Raw genomic sequence first — 17,227 nt, forward strand, 5'->3', positions numbered from 1 at the left:
TATGCTGTATAGCACTACAGTACGCAGAATTCAGCTCCATGGATTACCCTCCCATAGGGCTGTTTCTACCAGTGAGGAATGCACTTGAGAAAGTGGAAATACTTTTTTCTCACTGTTATCATCCACTCCAACTGTTACATAGCTAAGAGAAGAGAAAAAAAAATCCCGTCCAGTATTACAGCTGCCAAGCAACTGCTTGCAGAGACGTATTACTTCATGTGGTATTCAATCACTTCATTTACTGTACTCCAACCAAAATTACTCAAGCCATTAATGCCTGTCTAACTTCTTGTGCATCACTCTGATAAGAACTTCACATTACTACCTTCTGTTGCCAAATGAAAGGAATGCTGACCACATAGGCACATCTTACCTCGCATCTCAAGAAAGACACTGCTATCAACCTTGCAGGGTTTCCAGTGGCTGCTTAGTCTTGTATCTGCTGCATAAATACAGACCACAAGCTTCCACTGGATCATTGGGATGCTGCTCATTTTAAAGCTGTTTGAACCAGCTGTGTTCTCCTTTGTTTATTCTGAGACTTTGGCCTTTGAAATCTGGATGTGACATTTAAAAGGGACAGTAAATGCCACATCCTCTCTTGACCATGAATCTTGTTTAACACAGCAGTATATTATAATCTCGGTGATCTAATTCTCAAGATCATCTCTTTACTGACAAGACCCAGGATGGCCACTATGATAAAGCTCTGGGAACTCGAAAAATATCTCAGTCAGTGACCCAATAATAAATCTGGTGTCCTCTGCTTCATCTTTTCCTCAGCAATAAGGCATGTCAAATCAGACCCTACAACTATATACTGAATGACCTGGGCAAAGGGATTTTCAGAATGTGAGGAAAAAAGCAGTTTTGCAAGACACTGCATAGTTCAAATAATGAAAAGAAAAATGATTCTGGTTCATGCACCAGAGTACTTAATCAGAAGTAGCTTCCATACAACTAAGACAATAATTCAATCCACTAAGGGAAGGCAAAACATAATATAACCCTCCAGGTACTCAATTAAACAAAGCAATGAATGAAACAAAAGGCCACTTGGACCTATGGTCAGCTGCAGATTAACACAGAAAAAATATACTCTTCCATTTTAGAAGAGATCCTGTCTATGGTCTTGTAACTGTTCAGCAGTTTTCATGAGGAAGGACTCGAATGTACACCAAGATTCAGTCCCTAACCCTGTAGTCCTGTGCAGAGCTCTAAAAAGTTGTCAAGAAACATGGGGGATAAGGGAAGGACATGAACTACATTAATTTTATGGCTCCACCTTGACTCCAGTGAAGCACAGTGCCACTAGACCCTGGTGACTTTCGGTCTCTTCCTGGCCCCGCTTATGACCTGTTGGGTCATCTTGGGAAAAATCACTTCACTCTCTCTTGCACCCTATAAAATGTGCAGGAAGTACATTCATGTCACTCACAAAGCACTGCGATGTTCACAGTTAACACCTTCTACTTTAGTTAACACCTTCATCTTTGGTGGTAGCTTTAGGCCTGTGGCTGAAACAATCTCTTCCCTGAGATCTTCTTTGTCCACCCCTTCCCAAACACATTTAAATAAAAACCATAAGTGCTGAATTTCTAGCTATGATCTTTTACTGAAAATCTTCTTCCCCTGGCAAGTTGTTCCTATCTCATTCCTAGACATGACTTCCAGACTTGCTTGTTTCTGCAATACGCTGCATCTGCTTATACTTTCTTTGATGGGCTGACAAGAGAACTTGTTTAATCCCCAACAATAACTTCTTCATTTAAGGAGGCAGAACCCTGTGCCTGTGACGTGTCATTATTTCATGGACAAGCCTCTTCTCAGTGGCTCCCAGGAGCCCAGGTTTCTTTCCTCCAATGCTGGCACACAGAAACATCCTGCACAGCAGAGCACAAATGGAACACTACTGCCTCCTGTACTTGACCATTTTTTTTTGTGTAAATAAAACAGGCAGAAGTGAACACTGCAGCCAGCAACAGGGAAACCTCTGGAAATGCAAGAATATCAGGGACCCACAATATTATTGCAGCATGGCTATGGAAACCATCTGGTGCCTCTCCAAGTGCTCTCTACCACCTGACAGTACAAATTCTTGGATGATGGGAGCAGCTCTGACGGGCTCTTAACTCTCCTAAACTAGATTAATCTTTGTGTAGCATCCAGCAAAGCTACACATACTTCCTAATTGTCTGAAGTGCCAACTTCCATGATAAATATATGCATCCTATGTGCAATTATGCCTGTTTCTTAATAGCTTTGAGATGGCTGCAAGATACTAATTACCAAATAAGAATTTGGCAATTATACTTCATCATACCTTTCTCCTGACATAGCTTCTTTTAAATAAGCAAGGATTTTGTTTTTGACAACACCAAAGATAGGGGAGTTTTTTACTTTGATCTGTTCTAGCTTTCCAAGTGTAATCATGGAATTAAAGAGAAAAAAATTCCCATTTGCTGAAGTACTGCCACTGCTTCATTGAAGCCATTTCACCACTATTAAGAAACATTGTTAACCCTTTGAATAATCAGTGGGAGGAATGATGTTACCTGAAATGAAAGCAATCTCACTAGCTAATTCCTGCTATTTTTCAGCAAGAATTTCAGTGTCTGTCACGAACTTTTTGCAGACTTACCTTTACTTTAATTACAAGACCACAAGATCCAAAGTATTCCCAGTGTGTAATGCTGACGTTGTTAGACAAAACCTCTTACCTGCATCATCTGCGGAGATACTTGCAAACAGCTTACACCACAAGTAAAGACCACAGAAAAACTTCTTTCTGAGGCACGTGAGAGGGATGTAATGAGACAGTTGGCCAAAGACACTCAGACATGGACACTGCCCTTGCAGTGAAATAAATGGCAGAGTCCCTGGTTGACTACAGTGGGAACGGAATTAAGCCAGTGCTGACCAATTTATACATCTCCCCTTCCAGTGTTACCTCCTGACATTAAAATAAATGGACAACAATGGTCATCTGGGTAAGAAGCTGGTTAGGTGAGACTTCAACAAGGATATTGCAAACCCAATCCAAACCATACTATGATTCTAAATGTGGGAACCCACAGCAATGTGAAAGATGCACTAATGACAGCAATATTTTTCTACTGTTCACGCAAGCACAGAGACAAATGTTGTGATTTGTCTCTGTCTGCCTTTTCAGGAGTGCTGCTTTATGACATGGTTAATGATTTAGCGAAAAGAAAAAAATAAGGTAACAGCCCTGTATCACAGCAATTGTAAATGATCTTTGCCTTCCATCTTGGAAGATGAGTAATGGAAGCCTGTCTTTGACCCCTTTATAAGCATTTTGCTCGTGATGGCGATGGGACAGAAGTTGGAAAAAGCACCTAAAAAATAAGTGTGCAAATGATACCATGATGTACAGCTACCTTGTTTACCGTTATCCATAGCCATAGATTTATCACCGTGTTCTTAACACAGTCTGTACATCTTTTCTTTCCTCTTCCCACCCCCCCTTTCCCTTCTAATTGGAACTCAGTCTGTGATGGGTAATTAAAGCTCTCATAAATACTGCCAGGAAATGCACCTTTTTTCTTCCAAGTAACTACTAACATCTTCAAGAAGACCTCATCAACCTCTGATAGAATATAGCCTAACGTATCTTCTCACACACTTCACTCAGGATGGGGAAGTCAATCTTCCCACCTTCTACATAATTAAAGTCATCCACATTAGGTACTTTTCCTTCACCACTCCCTCCCCTTCTCTGACACATGTATCACCCTGTCATCGGTTCCTTTCCTTTCATCTGATTTATTTTGTTTCTAATCACTGAGCAAAATCCAGTGCTTTCCAGAAGAGCTGTAACAGTCCTAGGTACAGCTAGGTTTCTTATATTAAAAGACACCACTTTCAACTCTCCTTTAAGAGGGATTATTTCTTGCAATTTAGAGAGTTTATTCATGCCTGCGAGTGAAAAAAATACCCTTTTCCATTCACGGTAAATGACTGAGACATTAACAATGAAATTCAATGGTACTTCAAAGACTCCTTTGGGCCCTAAAGGTTGTGCAGTGCAGCCCGGGGACTGAATAAAGCTCAGTTAACCCAACAGGTGGTTTCATTTGCTCTCTGAAAAGTAGCTGCTGCTTCTCTCAGAGAGAAAAACACTACTAGACTCAGCCAAACAGCACCTGTAAAATCGTCTGACTTGTGGCATCTCTGAAGTTTTCAAGCACCCTCATGTCAAAGTGAGAAGGTAGCTGCTGTGCATGCCAGAGCACTCCTCCTACTAGGGCCAAGTGCATAGAACTTCCATAGTCCAGTGATTTATGAGCCATGTGTATGCCTTGTCCCCAGAAGCACATCATTACTTCTGTGAGATAGAACAGTTGGAGCTGCAGACAGGGAGGCAGAAGACCTGATAGCCCCACACTTCAGATATTTGGATATTCTTACATCAAACCCCTGGCACAGGCCCTCAAGCACATGCCTGGGGCTTAGCCATGGGGACCGGGAGCAGAGGACAGCCTGACACAGCCCTGTGCAGTGATGCCCCTGGCTGGGAGGCAGCCCCCCCCACTAGTCCCTGGCAGATGGGCTCATGATCCATGTTAAAAGTTAAGAGAGGCAGAGAAATCAGGAGGAGCCACTGAAATCTTTGCTAATCTCTCAAGCGGCTAAACAAAGTGTTGGTGTCTTTAGCACTTCATTACTGCTATCGCTTGATTTTGCTAAGTGCTTTTTTTGGACCTTCATCAGTGAACAGTTGCCAAGCCAGTCTAAATACTATTACTGCCAAAGGACAAATAAAACTCAACTGTATTTACTAAACAGGTATCAACTGCTCTCTTGCTGGATATCAAGTCAAAATGATCGGGATTTTAGTCACGTTTAATCACCTGGGCACTGGAATTTGCAACCGCTTGGAATGGACACTGTCACATTATTAACAGCTTCCTTTTTAGCAGACAAAGCACAGTTCACCAACCAGATGTATTGGAGGTAACACCTTGCATTCAGCTGGACTTGGATCAAGGACTGTCTTTCCTGACAGACAGTGCAAAAGAGGGAAGGAACTTTCGCTATTGCAGTTGAGATTTGGGAGCAAACAGACCCTATGTCACACTTTTCACCAAGCTATTCAGCACACTTTAGCTCACTAAATGCTTCAGATAAATACACTGATGACTGACATTTCTGTCTTTCATGCTTCAATGAAACTGAAACCACAGTAATACTGAAACCAGTTCAGAAAAAACAACCCCAACCCCAACAGTCCAGTGGACTCTTACAAGCTTCTTATCTGCTCTTAAGTTAGTTTGGCAAACAGGTTAGGAAACACCTCCAATGCATCTTAGGGCTCTAGCTCTATGGGAAGGGCTTAGCAGGGGCAGAGGAGCAGCAAGAGTCCCAGCCCTGGTGTATGCCCTCTAGCCTGTCACACCGCAGCCCCACGCCTCCGTTTCCTCATCAACGAACCAGATCACTGAAAAACCTCCCCGTTGAAGGCAGTGCATAAGTTTTAGGAAATGAAACAGCAATTTACTGACATGAGGCACCCCTTCCAATTATGCTGTATCCATCAGGTCTGGATACAAGAAAGCTGAGCCAACTTGCATTTATTTTCTGCATTCATTTGCATAATGACCATGTATTTACTGTCCATATTTTGTTCTAGAAGAACTGGACACCGTGCAAACTGAATTTAAAACAGCAGTTCTCATTCATTGACCATAATCAGAAGATAACAAGAAGAGTGTGAGGCCACAACAGATGCACAATTGCTATTAGAGCACAAGCAATATTATCAACTGCCTGACTACTTTACGGGGATTTGTTTTGTTTTATAGAGATGTTCTGCAAGAGTTGCAAACAGCACTCAAAGCCCTCAGGGCTCTATGACTCTGGCAGAAGTCCCCTTTGAAGTTTCAGCCAACATACGGCAGAGGGTGCATCACCTCTGTGGAGAGCACTGGTCATTTAGTCCTTCATGCACATCCAGCTTTGTTAGTTGCTGTCTGCAATTTTGCACAAGGTGGAGATGGGTCTGTGCCCTCATGTGCGTCCTTGCCCAGTCATCCTCCAGCTCCTTTCCATCTCCTTGCAGGGGCCAAGAAGTACCTGGTACTAAGTGATGTAAAATAAATAAAATATCCCAGTAATTTCTGCAGTGATAGTCTTACAGTTTACTGAACTGGGTGAGAGCACCTTTCTGTGGAAACTGTCCTTGCATGGCCAGGTGTTTAAAAGCTCATGCTGTAAGTCTTCAGCAAGGTCAGCAAGCAATTTCATGCTTTTGGTGCCACCCCCAGAGAACAAGGCAGAACCACAGGGCTGCATGGTTTAATGATCCAAGGCAGGAACCCACCGTAGGGAAGGCAGAGCTCTGGAGATGACAGGATAATGGTGCGGTGCAGATCAGTCCCCCATAATAAGCCACACTAATGCTGAACTGTGTGAAAGACAACTCAGGAAATAGAACATTTAATAATCTACTTGGCTGAGCAGCACTTTCTCTCCTTGGATTCAGGCAGATTGCAGAAAGCTGGAAAGAAGTTGTGAAGAAATGGCACACAGGGTCCCATAAACCCTTGCAAACTGAAGGAGGGAGGACAAACCCAGTTTTTTGCTTTTACCTGATTCAGCTTTGCTTCCTTTCATCTCATTTAGGGTCACAGAACAAAGATGCACAAGTTTTACACAGAAGGATGCAGAAGCATGATGGGCAACTGCACTGTGTGTTATTCCTGGGAAGGCAGTAAGTAGTGCTAGTGCCCTCCACTGGCATTTTCCACCCAATTCTCCAAATCTACTTTTAAGGCATCGTTGTCTCTCCCTCTTAAAGGTCCTGCAGAGCTAAGGGGCCAGGAGCAAAACGCCCCTTCTACTACTTGACGCACCCACCACCCCTGGTCAAAACCCACAGGGCAGATTTTGCCAAATGCGTAAGAGAATTTGCAGATTTTTCCATCCATTTCCATGGAGCGGTGCTCTTTCCAAGGCCTGCCCGTGCCAAAGCACTTACAGGATCAATCCAGAATGCTCAGCACCTCTCAGCCAAGAGCAATGAATTACCCCGGCTTGCTGCATTGCAGCAGAAAACCCCTCACCCAGTGCCACCATAGCCAGTGGGTGTTCTGCATTGATTCGTACAGGGCCTTTTGATCAGAGCCCATATTCTTAAAAATTATCAAGCCCGAAGAAACAGGAAAATAAATAAATAATAACGCTTTCCTTCTGGTGATTTCTATTGTACTGATCTAGCTGGAAATCCCATTAGTTACTCGCTTTGATCAGGACTGTTCCTCCAGGACCAAGCGATGCAGAAAGCATTCCATCATGCCGGCAAACGAGCACATCTGAAGTGCGTTTTAATTAAAACCTTCCAACTCTTGAGCTTTTTGTAGTATTTGCATGTAGCTAAACTTTGACCCAGCTGCTGTGGGAGAAATACAGTTTATTGCTGGGTTGTCTGTCACCTTGGGGCTGCTCTTGGCTCTTCAGGTAGAGCTCTCTCCTCCCTGTTGTGTGTCCCCATGGCCCACCCTCAGGAGAAAGGAGGGGCAGTAAGCTGGGATAAAGCATTAGCCAGCCCTACCACTCCTATTACATTAACCCTTTGCAAGAAATACAAGTGCCAGAATTAGCATTTTGGACATCTTTCATGGAATGAGCAAGGGGTTTGCTGTTGAAGTGTATTGTAATAGCAACCACAGTAGAAGATGTGAAAAAACCTTCCAAGCCTCACTGAAACACACCTCTCCAGTGAGAAGCAATCCAGGGGAGAAAAGCATTTCAGCCTGATACTGTAAAATTCTAACTGGGAACCTGTAATTCATGCACACTGCGAGTTGGAGCTCAGTTTTGATACACCAAAATCTTCCCTGGGATGCAGAAGCCAGCCTGTTTTGTGGATGCAGACACCAGGAGCAACAGCAACAAAAGGGAAAAAAATCTGGCCAAATGAATAAAATGAATAAATAAATAGATAAATTACAAACTGCATATTAAGGAGGGGTCAGGCTCAAGGCAAAAGAAAACAGACAGAAGGAAAATAGGGCCAGAGAATTGCCAGGTGGCCTTGCAGCACAGAGAGGCCCCCCCTTCAAATGCAGGCTCAGTTAGCAAGCAATTTGGCACAAGGACAGAAAGAGTGAAAGGCATTTGAACTGTCTGAGCTTTACCAAGCTGGCACAGATACTCACATAAAACAAGGGTGGGTAACCTCTGTCTTCTGTCTGGCATGTGTCCTTCATGTTCATACACACACAAATGTGTACACACTGCCATGCATGTACTTACACCTTCACGCTCATTCAAATCATATTAACAGCATGGCAGCTGCATGGGAAAGGAGAAATGCTCTGTGAAGTTGCCATACTCTGAGCCGTGTTTCTATAGCACAGCTCGCTCAATGCACAACTACTGAAACACAAATGTTCAAACTATTCTGGTTCCTCCTCTATTATAATTAACTTTTGAGGGAGATTACTATAAAGAACTTACTTAGCATGGTAAAGAAACCACAGTCAGAGAACAAGTGGGATGTTTATTAAATGCCTACAAGTGCACTGCTATTTCTCTAACAGCATTGAAAGTATTTTTACATTCTCTTTTGGCGATTTTGGAGTCCTGGTGTCTTAAGAGTACTTTCAGAAGTATCATCTATGCAGACTGTTACAAATGTAGAACTACTTTTAATGCTAAAATCAGAGAAATAACATATCAGACATAGGAATTATCAGTTTCCATATCGAGACTAAAGAGCTAAATAGGATTTTATTAGCAGTGAAATTTAAAAGCAACATTCATGAGGGGGGAAAAAAATCTATAAATTGATGTCATCTGGGCAGTGAAACCATTTCAAATGCTTTACTTTTGTTCTCTGCCAAGTACTGTGCTCAGCACAATACAAAGAGAACTCCTTGGCCCTGAAGACTGTGTTTTAAGGCGATTAGAATTAGATTAATATAAGATTACTTGGCAATCATTTAAAAATATGGTAGCAAAATGGGAAATAAAATTTTAAACCAGCATTATCACTCTTGTAATGAGTAGTGTTTTGCCCAAGTTTCTTGCAGCTCTAACCTCATGAAGCTCTTACTACATCTGATTGCAGCATGGCCTGCTCTATGCTTGTTGGAATATATTAATATTTGCTACTCATACACCTCTAAACATTGAGACTCAGACTACTCAATACCTGCTACTCTACCTCAAGCCTGAGGCTACGTTGCTGGTGGTGATTCCAGTGGCTCTGCAGTATTACAGAGCAACCAGTGTCAATCCTGTTGGATGCAGCACCTCAAACAGAGTATTTTGGGCATCTCTTGCTCCCCCACACCCAGCTGTATGGCACCATCCAGGTGCAGTCCATGCATTAATTTTTGCCAGGGGTAACCTGGCATTTACTTTTTTGTATCTCATGCAACTGCCTCCCAAGTACCACGCTTTGAAGGAGACTAATTGCTTTACCATAAAGATATTTGTCTCACTGCCACCGGGAGATGGTAAAACCTGCACCCTACTGCACACAATTGAATGGATGTCATCACTTGAATCTCATAACGAGATCTTCAGCATCTGTCTTTTTCCCTTTTTCAGGAGGAGGGTGGATAGGGACAACTGCTTCTTACTATTTTTATTTTCATCCATAAATAAGATGTTTAATTTCATGTCAAAATTGAAAGGTCTGTCTGTAGACGTGGGAAATGGTTTTTATTTCATCTTTTAATGTCCTCATATATCAACAATGGGGTTGTCTCACATACTTCAAGAATAAAAATGACCTCCAAGTAAAAGTCATATTGTAATTTGGGGAATTTTTTTTTCATATTCTAAAGACTTCTTTCAATATTCAAGCATGTATTTCTAATATGCAAAGTATAACAAAAAAACTTACAACAAACTATGAAAAAGTAGCAATTACTGATTGGGGAGTTATAAATAAAACTGTAAAATATTCATCTGATCCATAATTCATTTGGTAGCAGACACCCAGCCATCTGGGCTGGGGTGAACTCATGATTCTGGAATAGGACGCTGGATGAAGATTTTGCATTCAGAATAAATGCAGCCATCACAAAAAAGAAAACATCAAATCAAACAACAAACCTTTTGTATAACACCGGCTTTCAGGTTTTACTTTCTTCTGCCAGTGTGTTTGCTTTTTAACAACCTGTGATTGCATGCTCTGATTGCATGTGACCACGTTTCAAAGATATACCAAAATACTTCTTGAAGCTGATTACCAGCATGTGCACAGAACTTCACAAATGAAATTATACTCTCCTGCTGCCTGAACCCTCGCTAGCAGTTCAATGCTCATTTTCACATCTCCCTAGACATAAAGGGTGTTCACAGCCAGCAGAAAGATCCTGCTGCAAGGGGTAGCGCAGGGTGCACTCAGCTTTAAATAGACCATGGTCTTTGAGGCAGTACTAGTTTACCTCTGCATATTAAAATACCCCTGTATTCATCCATCCTGGTATGGAAGACTACTTTTGCTTTTAAAAATACATCTTTATAGGTTAAATGCTGCAATACCTGTGTTAACACACTGGAAGCTAATATGGCATCTCTAAATGGCAGTGCTTTCCGAACAGGTGGGCAATTGCAAACCTTAAACCCTCTATTTATGCCACTAATAGCTCCTCTCCGGCCAACGTGAATCTAAAGCACAGTTTAAACTACTAGACATACCAAATTCATAAAGGATTGCCTGCAGCCGTTAAAATTTTCTCGGAGTTCATAAAATGATTAGACAAATTCATGCGAGAAAAATCCATTATGGGCTAAAAAAGCACAAAGAGGTGGTCCCCAAAGGTTGGAGAGCGCTCTAGGGAAGCATTGGTACATGTCTGCCTTGTGCTCATACCTTTCTATGGTATCCACTATTGACCATTGCTGGGAAGATGATGCAGCTCAGTGGATCGAGTACTGTTATGAAGGATGTTTAAAGGCAAGCCCCGCTCACCAGGCTGGTAGTGGAAAGGGAGTTTTCCAAAAGTAACCACCTGCTTGAGCTTTTGCAGGCCCTAAGTCAGCCGTTCTGGCTGAAAAGTAATGCTGCAAAACCAGTCTTGCTTCTTGTGTGAGATGATGGAATATGCCGCAACATGCTACATCCACTGGAGCATCCTCTGGGAAATTTTTTGGTATTCCTAAAGAAAATAAGCAAGCTGTTCCCTTCCCCAAGCCAAACCATACAAGACTGTGAGACTTTAAGGTTGGAAGAATCAGACCATGACTGTTACAGGACTTGAACCCATCCATTTCCAAAAGCAATGTCTCAAAATGTGATTTCCAGCACAGCCATTGCTTGACTCATTTTCTGATGTTTTCTTCCCAGACTGTGCAGGGCTGCAGTCTATTGGTTTCAAGAGCATGCAGATGCTGACGTAAGATTGCAACAAGGTCTATGTTGCAGGTTTCCCTTTCCGAATTGCCCTTGGCTGCTCATCAAAGACTGCACACATCCTGACTGCTAAGGAAAAAACCTTTTCCCTTGCTCCCCTCCACTGCAGTATCCCTGACTGCACAATCAGAGTAAGGATCATGGTTCTCAGCATACTTCCCTGCTCCAAGAGTCTTCCAGTTGCTCCAAGTATCTAGTGGTACTTCTGGTCAAGCAAGAACCCAGCCATGCTTCCCAGGCAGCAGTATGGGTTGTCAGGTCCTGTTCTCCAACACCTTTGCTTAAATAACATTGCTGTACCACAGGATGCAACTTGTATCTCTGGTTTGGCCTCAGGCATGCAGACTCCTTGAGGCATTAGACACATTAACTCCTCCTCTGCTAGCAAGCACATCTGTATCTTTTTTCTCCTCCTTGTCCAGAAGGCTCAAAAATATCATACAGGTCACAGAAGGGGATTGAACACTGGCTTCTGACTTTTCAAACAGAAAACAGGCAGAGGGTTTATCTGAAAACACACACAGAGAAGGTCTTTAAGTGTAAAGGAGTCTGTGGCATTTGGGATGCCAGCAGGAAAACTGCCCCACTCTCATACCCCCCACCTCCAGGCTAGTTCCGTGCCTGAAGCCATACCCAGCATGGGAGTTGCTGACATCAAAAGCAAAGAAAATTGCTCAGCTGTTTAGGCTGGCTTAAAGTAAATACTCTTAGCAGGTTTAAAGTCTAGAAAGGTTTTAAACATTGCATCTTTCCAGTGTGCTCCTGCGATGATACAGCGGGCATGCAGGCAACCATGAATCCCAACTGCTTGCTCCCCACGGACCCATTACAAGACACACATCTCTGACCAAGACATCATGGTAGGTGCTTTCTGCACACAGGACAGATAAAATGAAAGACCTCAAGGGAGATGCACATCTCTGTCTAGAGCGACAGCATACCTTAATCATCCAGCTTGGTGAAATCGCTGAGAAAAAAAAAAGTCATGCAGTTGTCACTTGAAAAGCAAACTTCAATATTAGCTGTACACACAGACTGCTCTCTGGAAACCGTTTAAATAGGTGGAAGTTTCAAAAATATGAAAACTTAAGTAAAACCATGAACAAGAAAAGGATGGCTAACTCAGTCCTATCATTGCCACTTATGAATTATTCACTTGCTCCAGCCCACGTGCATGAGGCACACTTTTTAACATGCTGTGAGACTACATTACAGATGGCTCCTTGCCATCTGTGCTGAGAAGTCCCTTGGACACGTACTTTGCAGCAATTCCATAGGGAAGAACCATGCTTGGGTCAGCTCATGCCTACAAAGGGAATAGGTCCTCTGTCTGCCTGCTGCAGCTCTAGGGTAGTCACAATGGAGGACAAAGAAATTTCTGTCTCTCCTGGTTTGTGGCATTGCTCACCCTTTCTAGACACGTGTTTTCTAGTAGAAAAACACTTGCAAAATCCCACAGAAACAACAGAGGTTTGGGGATTGGAAAAGGGTGACAGGGAAACTAGTGCTGTATCTGGAGCCTACGGCCACTCTGTCCTGCATGGATCAGTCCCATCCCAAGTACTGTCAGGTCCACAAGTACTCAGGTCACTGACTGATAGTAGCTATCAGCCTCTTCTTGTGCATAAAATTCTACTGTTTCCTTGCTGTATTTCCAAATTTGATTTAAAAGTTCAGAGGAAAATTACATCAGTCTGAAAATGCCAGTCTGATTGCCAGTGCCAATTCTTCTACTCATTATTTAAAATAGTGGAGAGATGAAAGAGGACAAATTATTTTGGAGAAAAACATATTTTTTTTCAGGAAGTAATCCCTTTGAGAGTCCAAACCAGAGGTAGTTTCTGCTGCCAAAAGCTCCTATGCCCAGAAAAGGTGGTGTTCCCAGCATCCTGCTGCCTGCACATTTTTTTTTGCAATCCTAAAATGAGCATGGTCTTTTTGGGACGGAAAAAAGCCAAACCAACAAAACAGACTCTGGCATTTCTCTGCAGTGCTGGGTTACTGAATATGTGCCAGCAGGACTCCAGCAGCCAAAACTATCCCATGGCATGCATTTTTTCAATTTTCTGCAGCCAGCAGATCTTGTAGCAGGATATTTCCTACTGCTGCAGTTGGCTTTGTGTCACTGATTCAACCTCATTAATCAGCTTTCATGAAAATATAATCACACCATCAGAAAACCTGTGCGAGGGAAAAGATGAGACACCAGAGCTGCACCTCTTGGTGGTAATTTCAGGAGAAAGGTAGGTGGGCTGACACTCCCTGAAGCCCCATGTGCCCTGCCCGCTCTTACTTGAGAAAGGACTGCTGAAGGTGAGTCTTTTGCAGAGACATCCAGAATTGTTGGGCATGGCCAGGCACGGACCACTCTACCTGCACACCTCATTACTTGCCTCAAAGGACATTTTTTGGAGGAACCTTAAAAAGACAGATACCCACTTTCCATGCTTGGCAGTTTGTCTGATTTGCCAAAGTCCCTCTTTACATCTGCTTTATTTCTGGTATGGACAAAATGATGATCACCCCAGGGAGTGTTGAAAGAGCACATCACTGGAAAGCACATTTGATTCTACAGCTCCAGCAGACAGGCCTGGCTCTCCTCCTTAACGAGTGGTGGGACCAGACAGAGAGACAACAAAATACAGTCACCACTGCTTTCTTTAGACAGTGGTTTGATCAAACCTCCTGTTGAATCAAACATGAGAGCACACAGATACAATTTCAACACCACACAGTGAATTAAACACTTATGGCTTGATCCACTTGTATCTCCCTTGATTGCAGCTCCACTGGGGTAAACAGTGAAACTTAACCAGAAGCTACACTTACCCACCTGTCCTTGGCATGAGCCACATTTGTCACAGGTTTGCCATTTCCTATAACAGACCTTCTAATACAAGGTTGGAGGTGATAACTGTGCAAGGGGGTTATTCTTGGCCTGATGCACAGGATACGCAGCTATGTGGATAAATCCTGCTGCAGCTATGGAGAGTTTGGGACATAACTCACAAACCAGGACCATTTCCTCACAGTCTACACTGATCAGCAATGTATCATCTCCTCTTGTGCAGCTACATTTGCTGAGGTTTATGTGGATTTAATGCCACACAGGGAAAATCCAATGCCAGCAATGAAATGCCAATGCAAATCCACTAACAGGAAAATACACTTTTTCAACAACAGCATTTCTAGCAGCAGCCTTCACAATGGGAAAATAGTAAACAGCATTAGGACTGTGGCACCCACTGATCTGCATTAAACAGGTGCCTTCAATGGTGTCATACTGCCATCCTCTAATATTCTTTCAGCAGATTCCATGCCACATCTATCAGCAGCATCCCTGGCATGCCTTGAGATATATCTGAATGATTTCTGAAACACTTCAACAATCCACTTCAATTGCCAGGGCAGGTATCTGATGAAGTGCAATGCAATTGCACTTCCTTGCTGCTGGCTATCAAGCCTGTGCATAGACATCTGGGTAGCAGGAATGAAATGCAGCCCTCCTCCAGCTAGCATTTTTTCTGCTCTGCAGCGAAGATCTGCCAATCTACATCTAGGTGTTATGCTGAATCGCCCACCAGGTTTCCAAGGTTTACCTTGTCTGGAGAAGGCAGGGGGTGGCTCCAGTGATTTGGCAGCACAGTTCCTCACACTCCCAAAGGCTACCAGTTCACATTCCTGGAAGGAGTCCACAGTGGATAAATGCCACTGGGGAGCCCTAAACTAAATGGCAGGAAGCAAGCCAGGTAGGCAGAGACCCTAAAACACAAAGCATGAGGGACAAGAGAAGGATAGCTTGGTCTGCGGGGCTTTACAGAAGTTGTGTGATGTGCCTGGTGTGTTGATGTGCCTGGAAGGAGATATAATCATGTTTTTGCCTCCCATCACACTGCCAAGTGACAGGGTACAATGGCAACTCCCTGCCGGTGGCCAAAGTGACAGCTCTTTTCAACTACTAGGCAAAGGAAGGGCAGACAGATCCGAGCCCTGGACAAAGGAATAAACCAGTCTACATGATCTCTGCCTGTACAGTAGAAAACCAAGAACACAGTATGCAGTGACATCTTAGCCCTACCTTGCTGGAGAAGCAGTGACAATGTACCTCACCAGCCTGAGTCCAGCCACTTGAGTATCACACTGTAGAAGAGGGATCAAATTTCCTAAAGTCACTCAAAACAATTTTCTTAGGGAAACCGTTTGCAAAGTTAGAATGCTTTAGCCATTGGGATTTGTAATCAAAATGAACTCTTATAAATTTCTCTTTCTCAAAAGGAAAGGCAGCTCTTTTCTTTCTGGTTTAGCGGATGGATATACAAAAATGCAAAGAAGTGGAGGTATCTTCAAGTAGTTTAGTGTAAAAGAAAAAGGTCACAAATCCTAAACCTGTGTCCTGCTGAAAGGAAACATACTGAAGACTGCAGTAATTATAACCTATGAGACATAAGCACCCCCCAACTCCCACACTCCATATTTGAAGAGGCCATAGTCCAGCTCTCCATGCTGGAGACTTCCACCCATTCCAAAGGGAGGTCCACACTGGGTCTGACTGGCTTGGGCTCCCACCCCAGAGATTTCCCCAGGTTGAAGATCCACTTACCTGCCTGGTTTGTGGTTACATTTACAGACACAAACTGCCGGGCTCCGGGGTTCTGGTCGGACACTCCATTCACTGCCTCAATTTCAAAGGTATAGTTTGTATGAGCAAGTAGATCCACCATCATGACAGAGGTGTTTTTCAGGCCGGTTTGCTGGGGAAGGTACCTGACATGACCGCCACACGCCTCACACAGACCCGAGTGTGAGCTGCACTTCTTGCATGCAATATAATAAGACACATCTTTCCTTCCACCAGTATCAGCAGGGGGAATCCATTCCAGAAAGACACTAGTCTCGTTAACATTTGAGATGGCACTCCGAGGAGCAGAGGGGGGTCCTGGTTTGTAAAGTGAGAAAAACACATGGTAAAAACAGTATTATCAGTCATCCTGCTCGCTACTACTCTCTAAGCTGAAAAGAGATGCTCCGTTGCTCATGTGTCAGAAAGCACAAGGGGATCATTTGCAGCAGCACCTGAAGAACTGGAAAAATAGGGAATTTGTTTTGAGCACTCCCATCTCACCTCAAGGGGTCTGTGTTGGGACACAGTCATCTGTGTCGGAGGACAAGACACTGGGTGGCTCAAACCCAACAGAAGGAGCGCTCCACCCTGGGGCATTGCCTCTGGTGCTCTCCTTGCTCTTCCTGCAAAGGGAGCAGCAAGTCCTTGCTCTGTCCAAGTCACTGTCGGCTTCACTAGAGGCAAGATTCCCCCTCTTCACCCCACTGCCCCTATATTACTAGCTCTAGGTCCTAAAATAAGATATGCACTAGGGTTTCCACACTATTTAGTTACTCAACCCAGACACCGAATCTTTCCTCTGTGTGTATCTGTCTCTTCCCATCAGCTATTTGGCAACAGTGAAACCTAAGTTTGGGCATCCAAATCACACTTCAGTGAGACACTCAGTGTAGCCCAAAGCAGATGGTGATCTACACAGACCACTGGAAACACGGCCATATCCGGCTACTCAACGGCAGCCTTCTTCGTCCCCGCCAAGCTGCAGCACGGTTGGTTAGCCACACTGCACTTGCTTATTTTGCCAAGCCTCCCCTCTCAGGAGGCCAGCATGGCTCTGGCAAGGCTATCCAAGGAGGAACAGCTGCTACAGAGGTACCAGAGCACCTGCAAAAAGTCAGCTGTTTTTCTTCATCCTGGTGGGAAAGGCCGTGGCTGGACAAGCAAAGCCCACCTGCAGCACCTGCAAGACTGCTTCCTTGCAAGCTTTTTGTTTT

General features: G+C 43.6%; 1 protein-coding gene across 10 annotated transcripts in view; it reads right to left on the minus strand.

Annotated features, from left to right (window-relative positions):
- The window catches only part of EPHA5 (EPH receptor A5), a 202,963-nt gene that overhangs the window by 70,905 nt on the left and 114,831 nt on the right, over positions 1-17,227 (minus strand). For 6 of the 10 annotated variants that reach the window (XM_027676974.1, XM_027676970.1, XM_027676973.1 and 3 more), the window contains exon 5: positions 15,993-16,328. The exons of the other annotated variants lie outside the window; for them this stretch is intronic. In XM_027676974.1, the coding sequence (XP_027532775.1) occupies positions 15,993-16,328 (336 nt within the window). The remainder of the gene's footprint in view (positions 1-15,992; positions 16,329-17,227) is intronic. 10 annotated transcript variants of the gene reach the window in all.

Source organism: Neopelma chrysocephalum, unplaced genomic scaffold (genome assembly GCF_003984885.1).
Source record: "Neopelma chrysocephalum unplaced genomic scaffold, ASM398488v2 Primary Assembly neopelma1_42b, whole genome shotgun sequence".
In the NCBI taxonomy this organism is placed as follows: domain Eukaryota; kingdom Metazoa; phylum Chordata; class Aves; order Passeriformes; family Pipridae; genus Neopelma; species Neopelma chrysocephalum.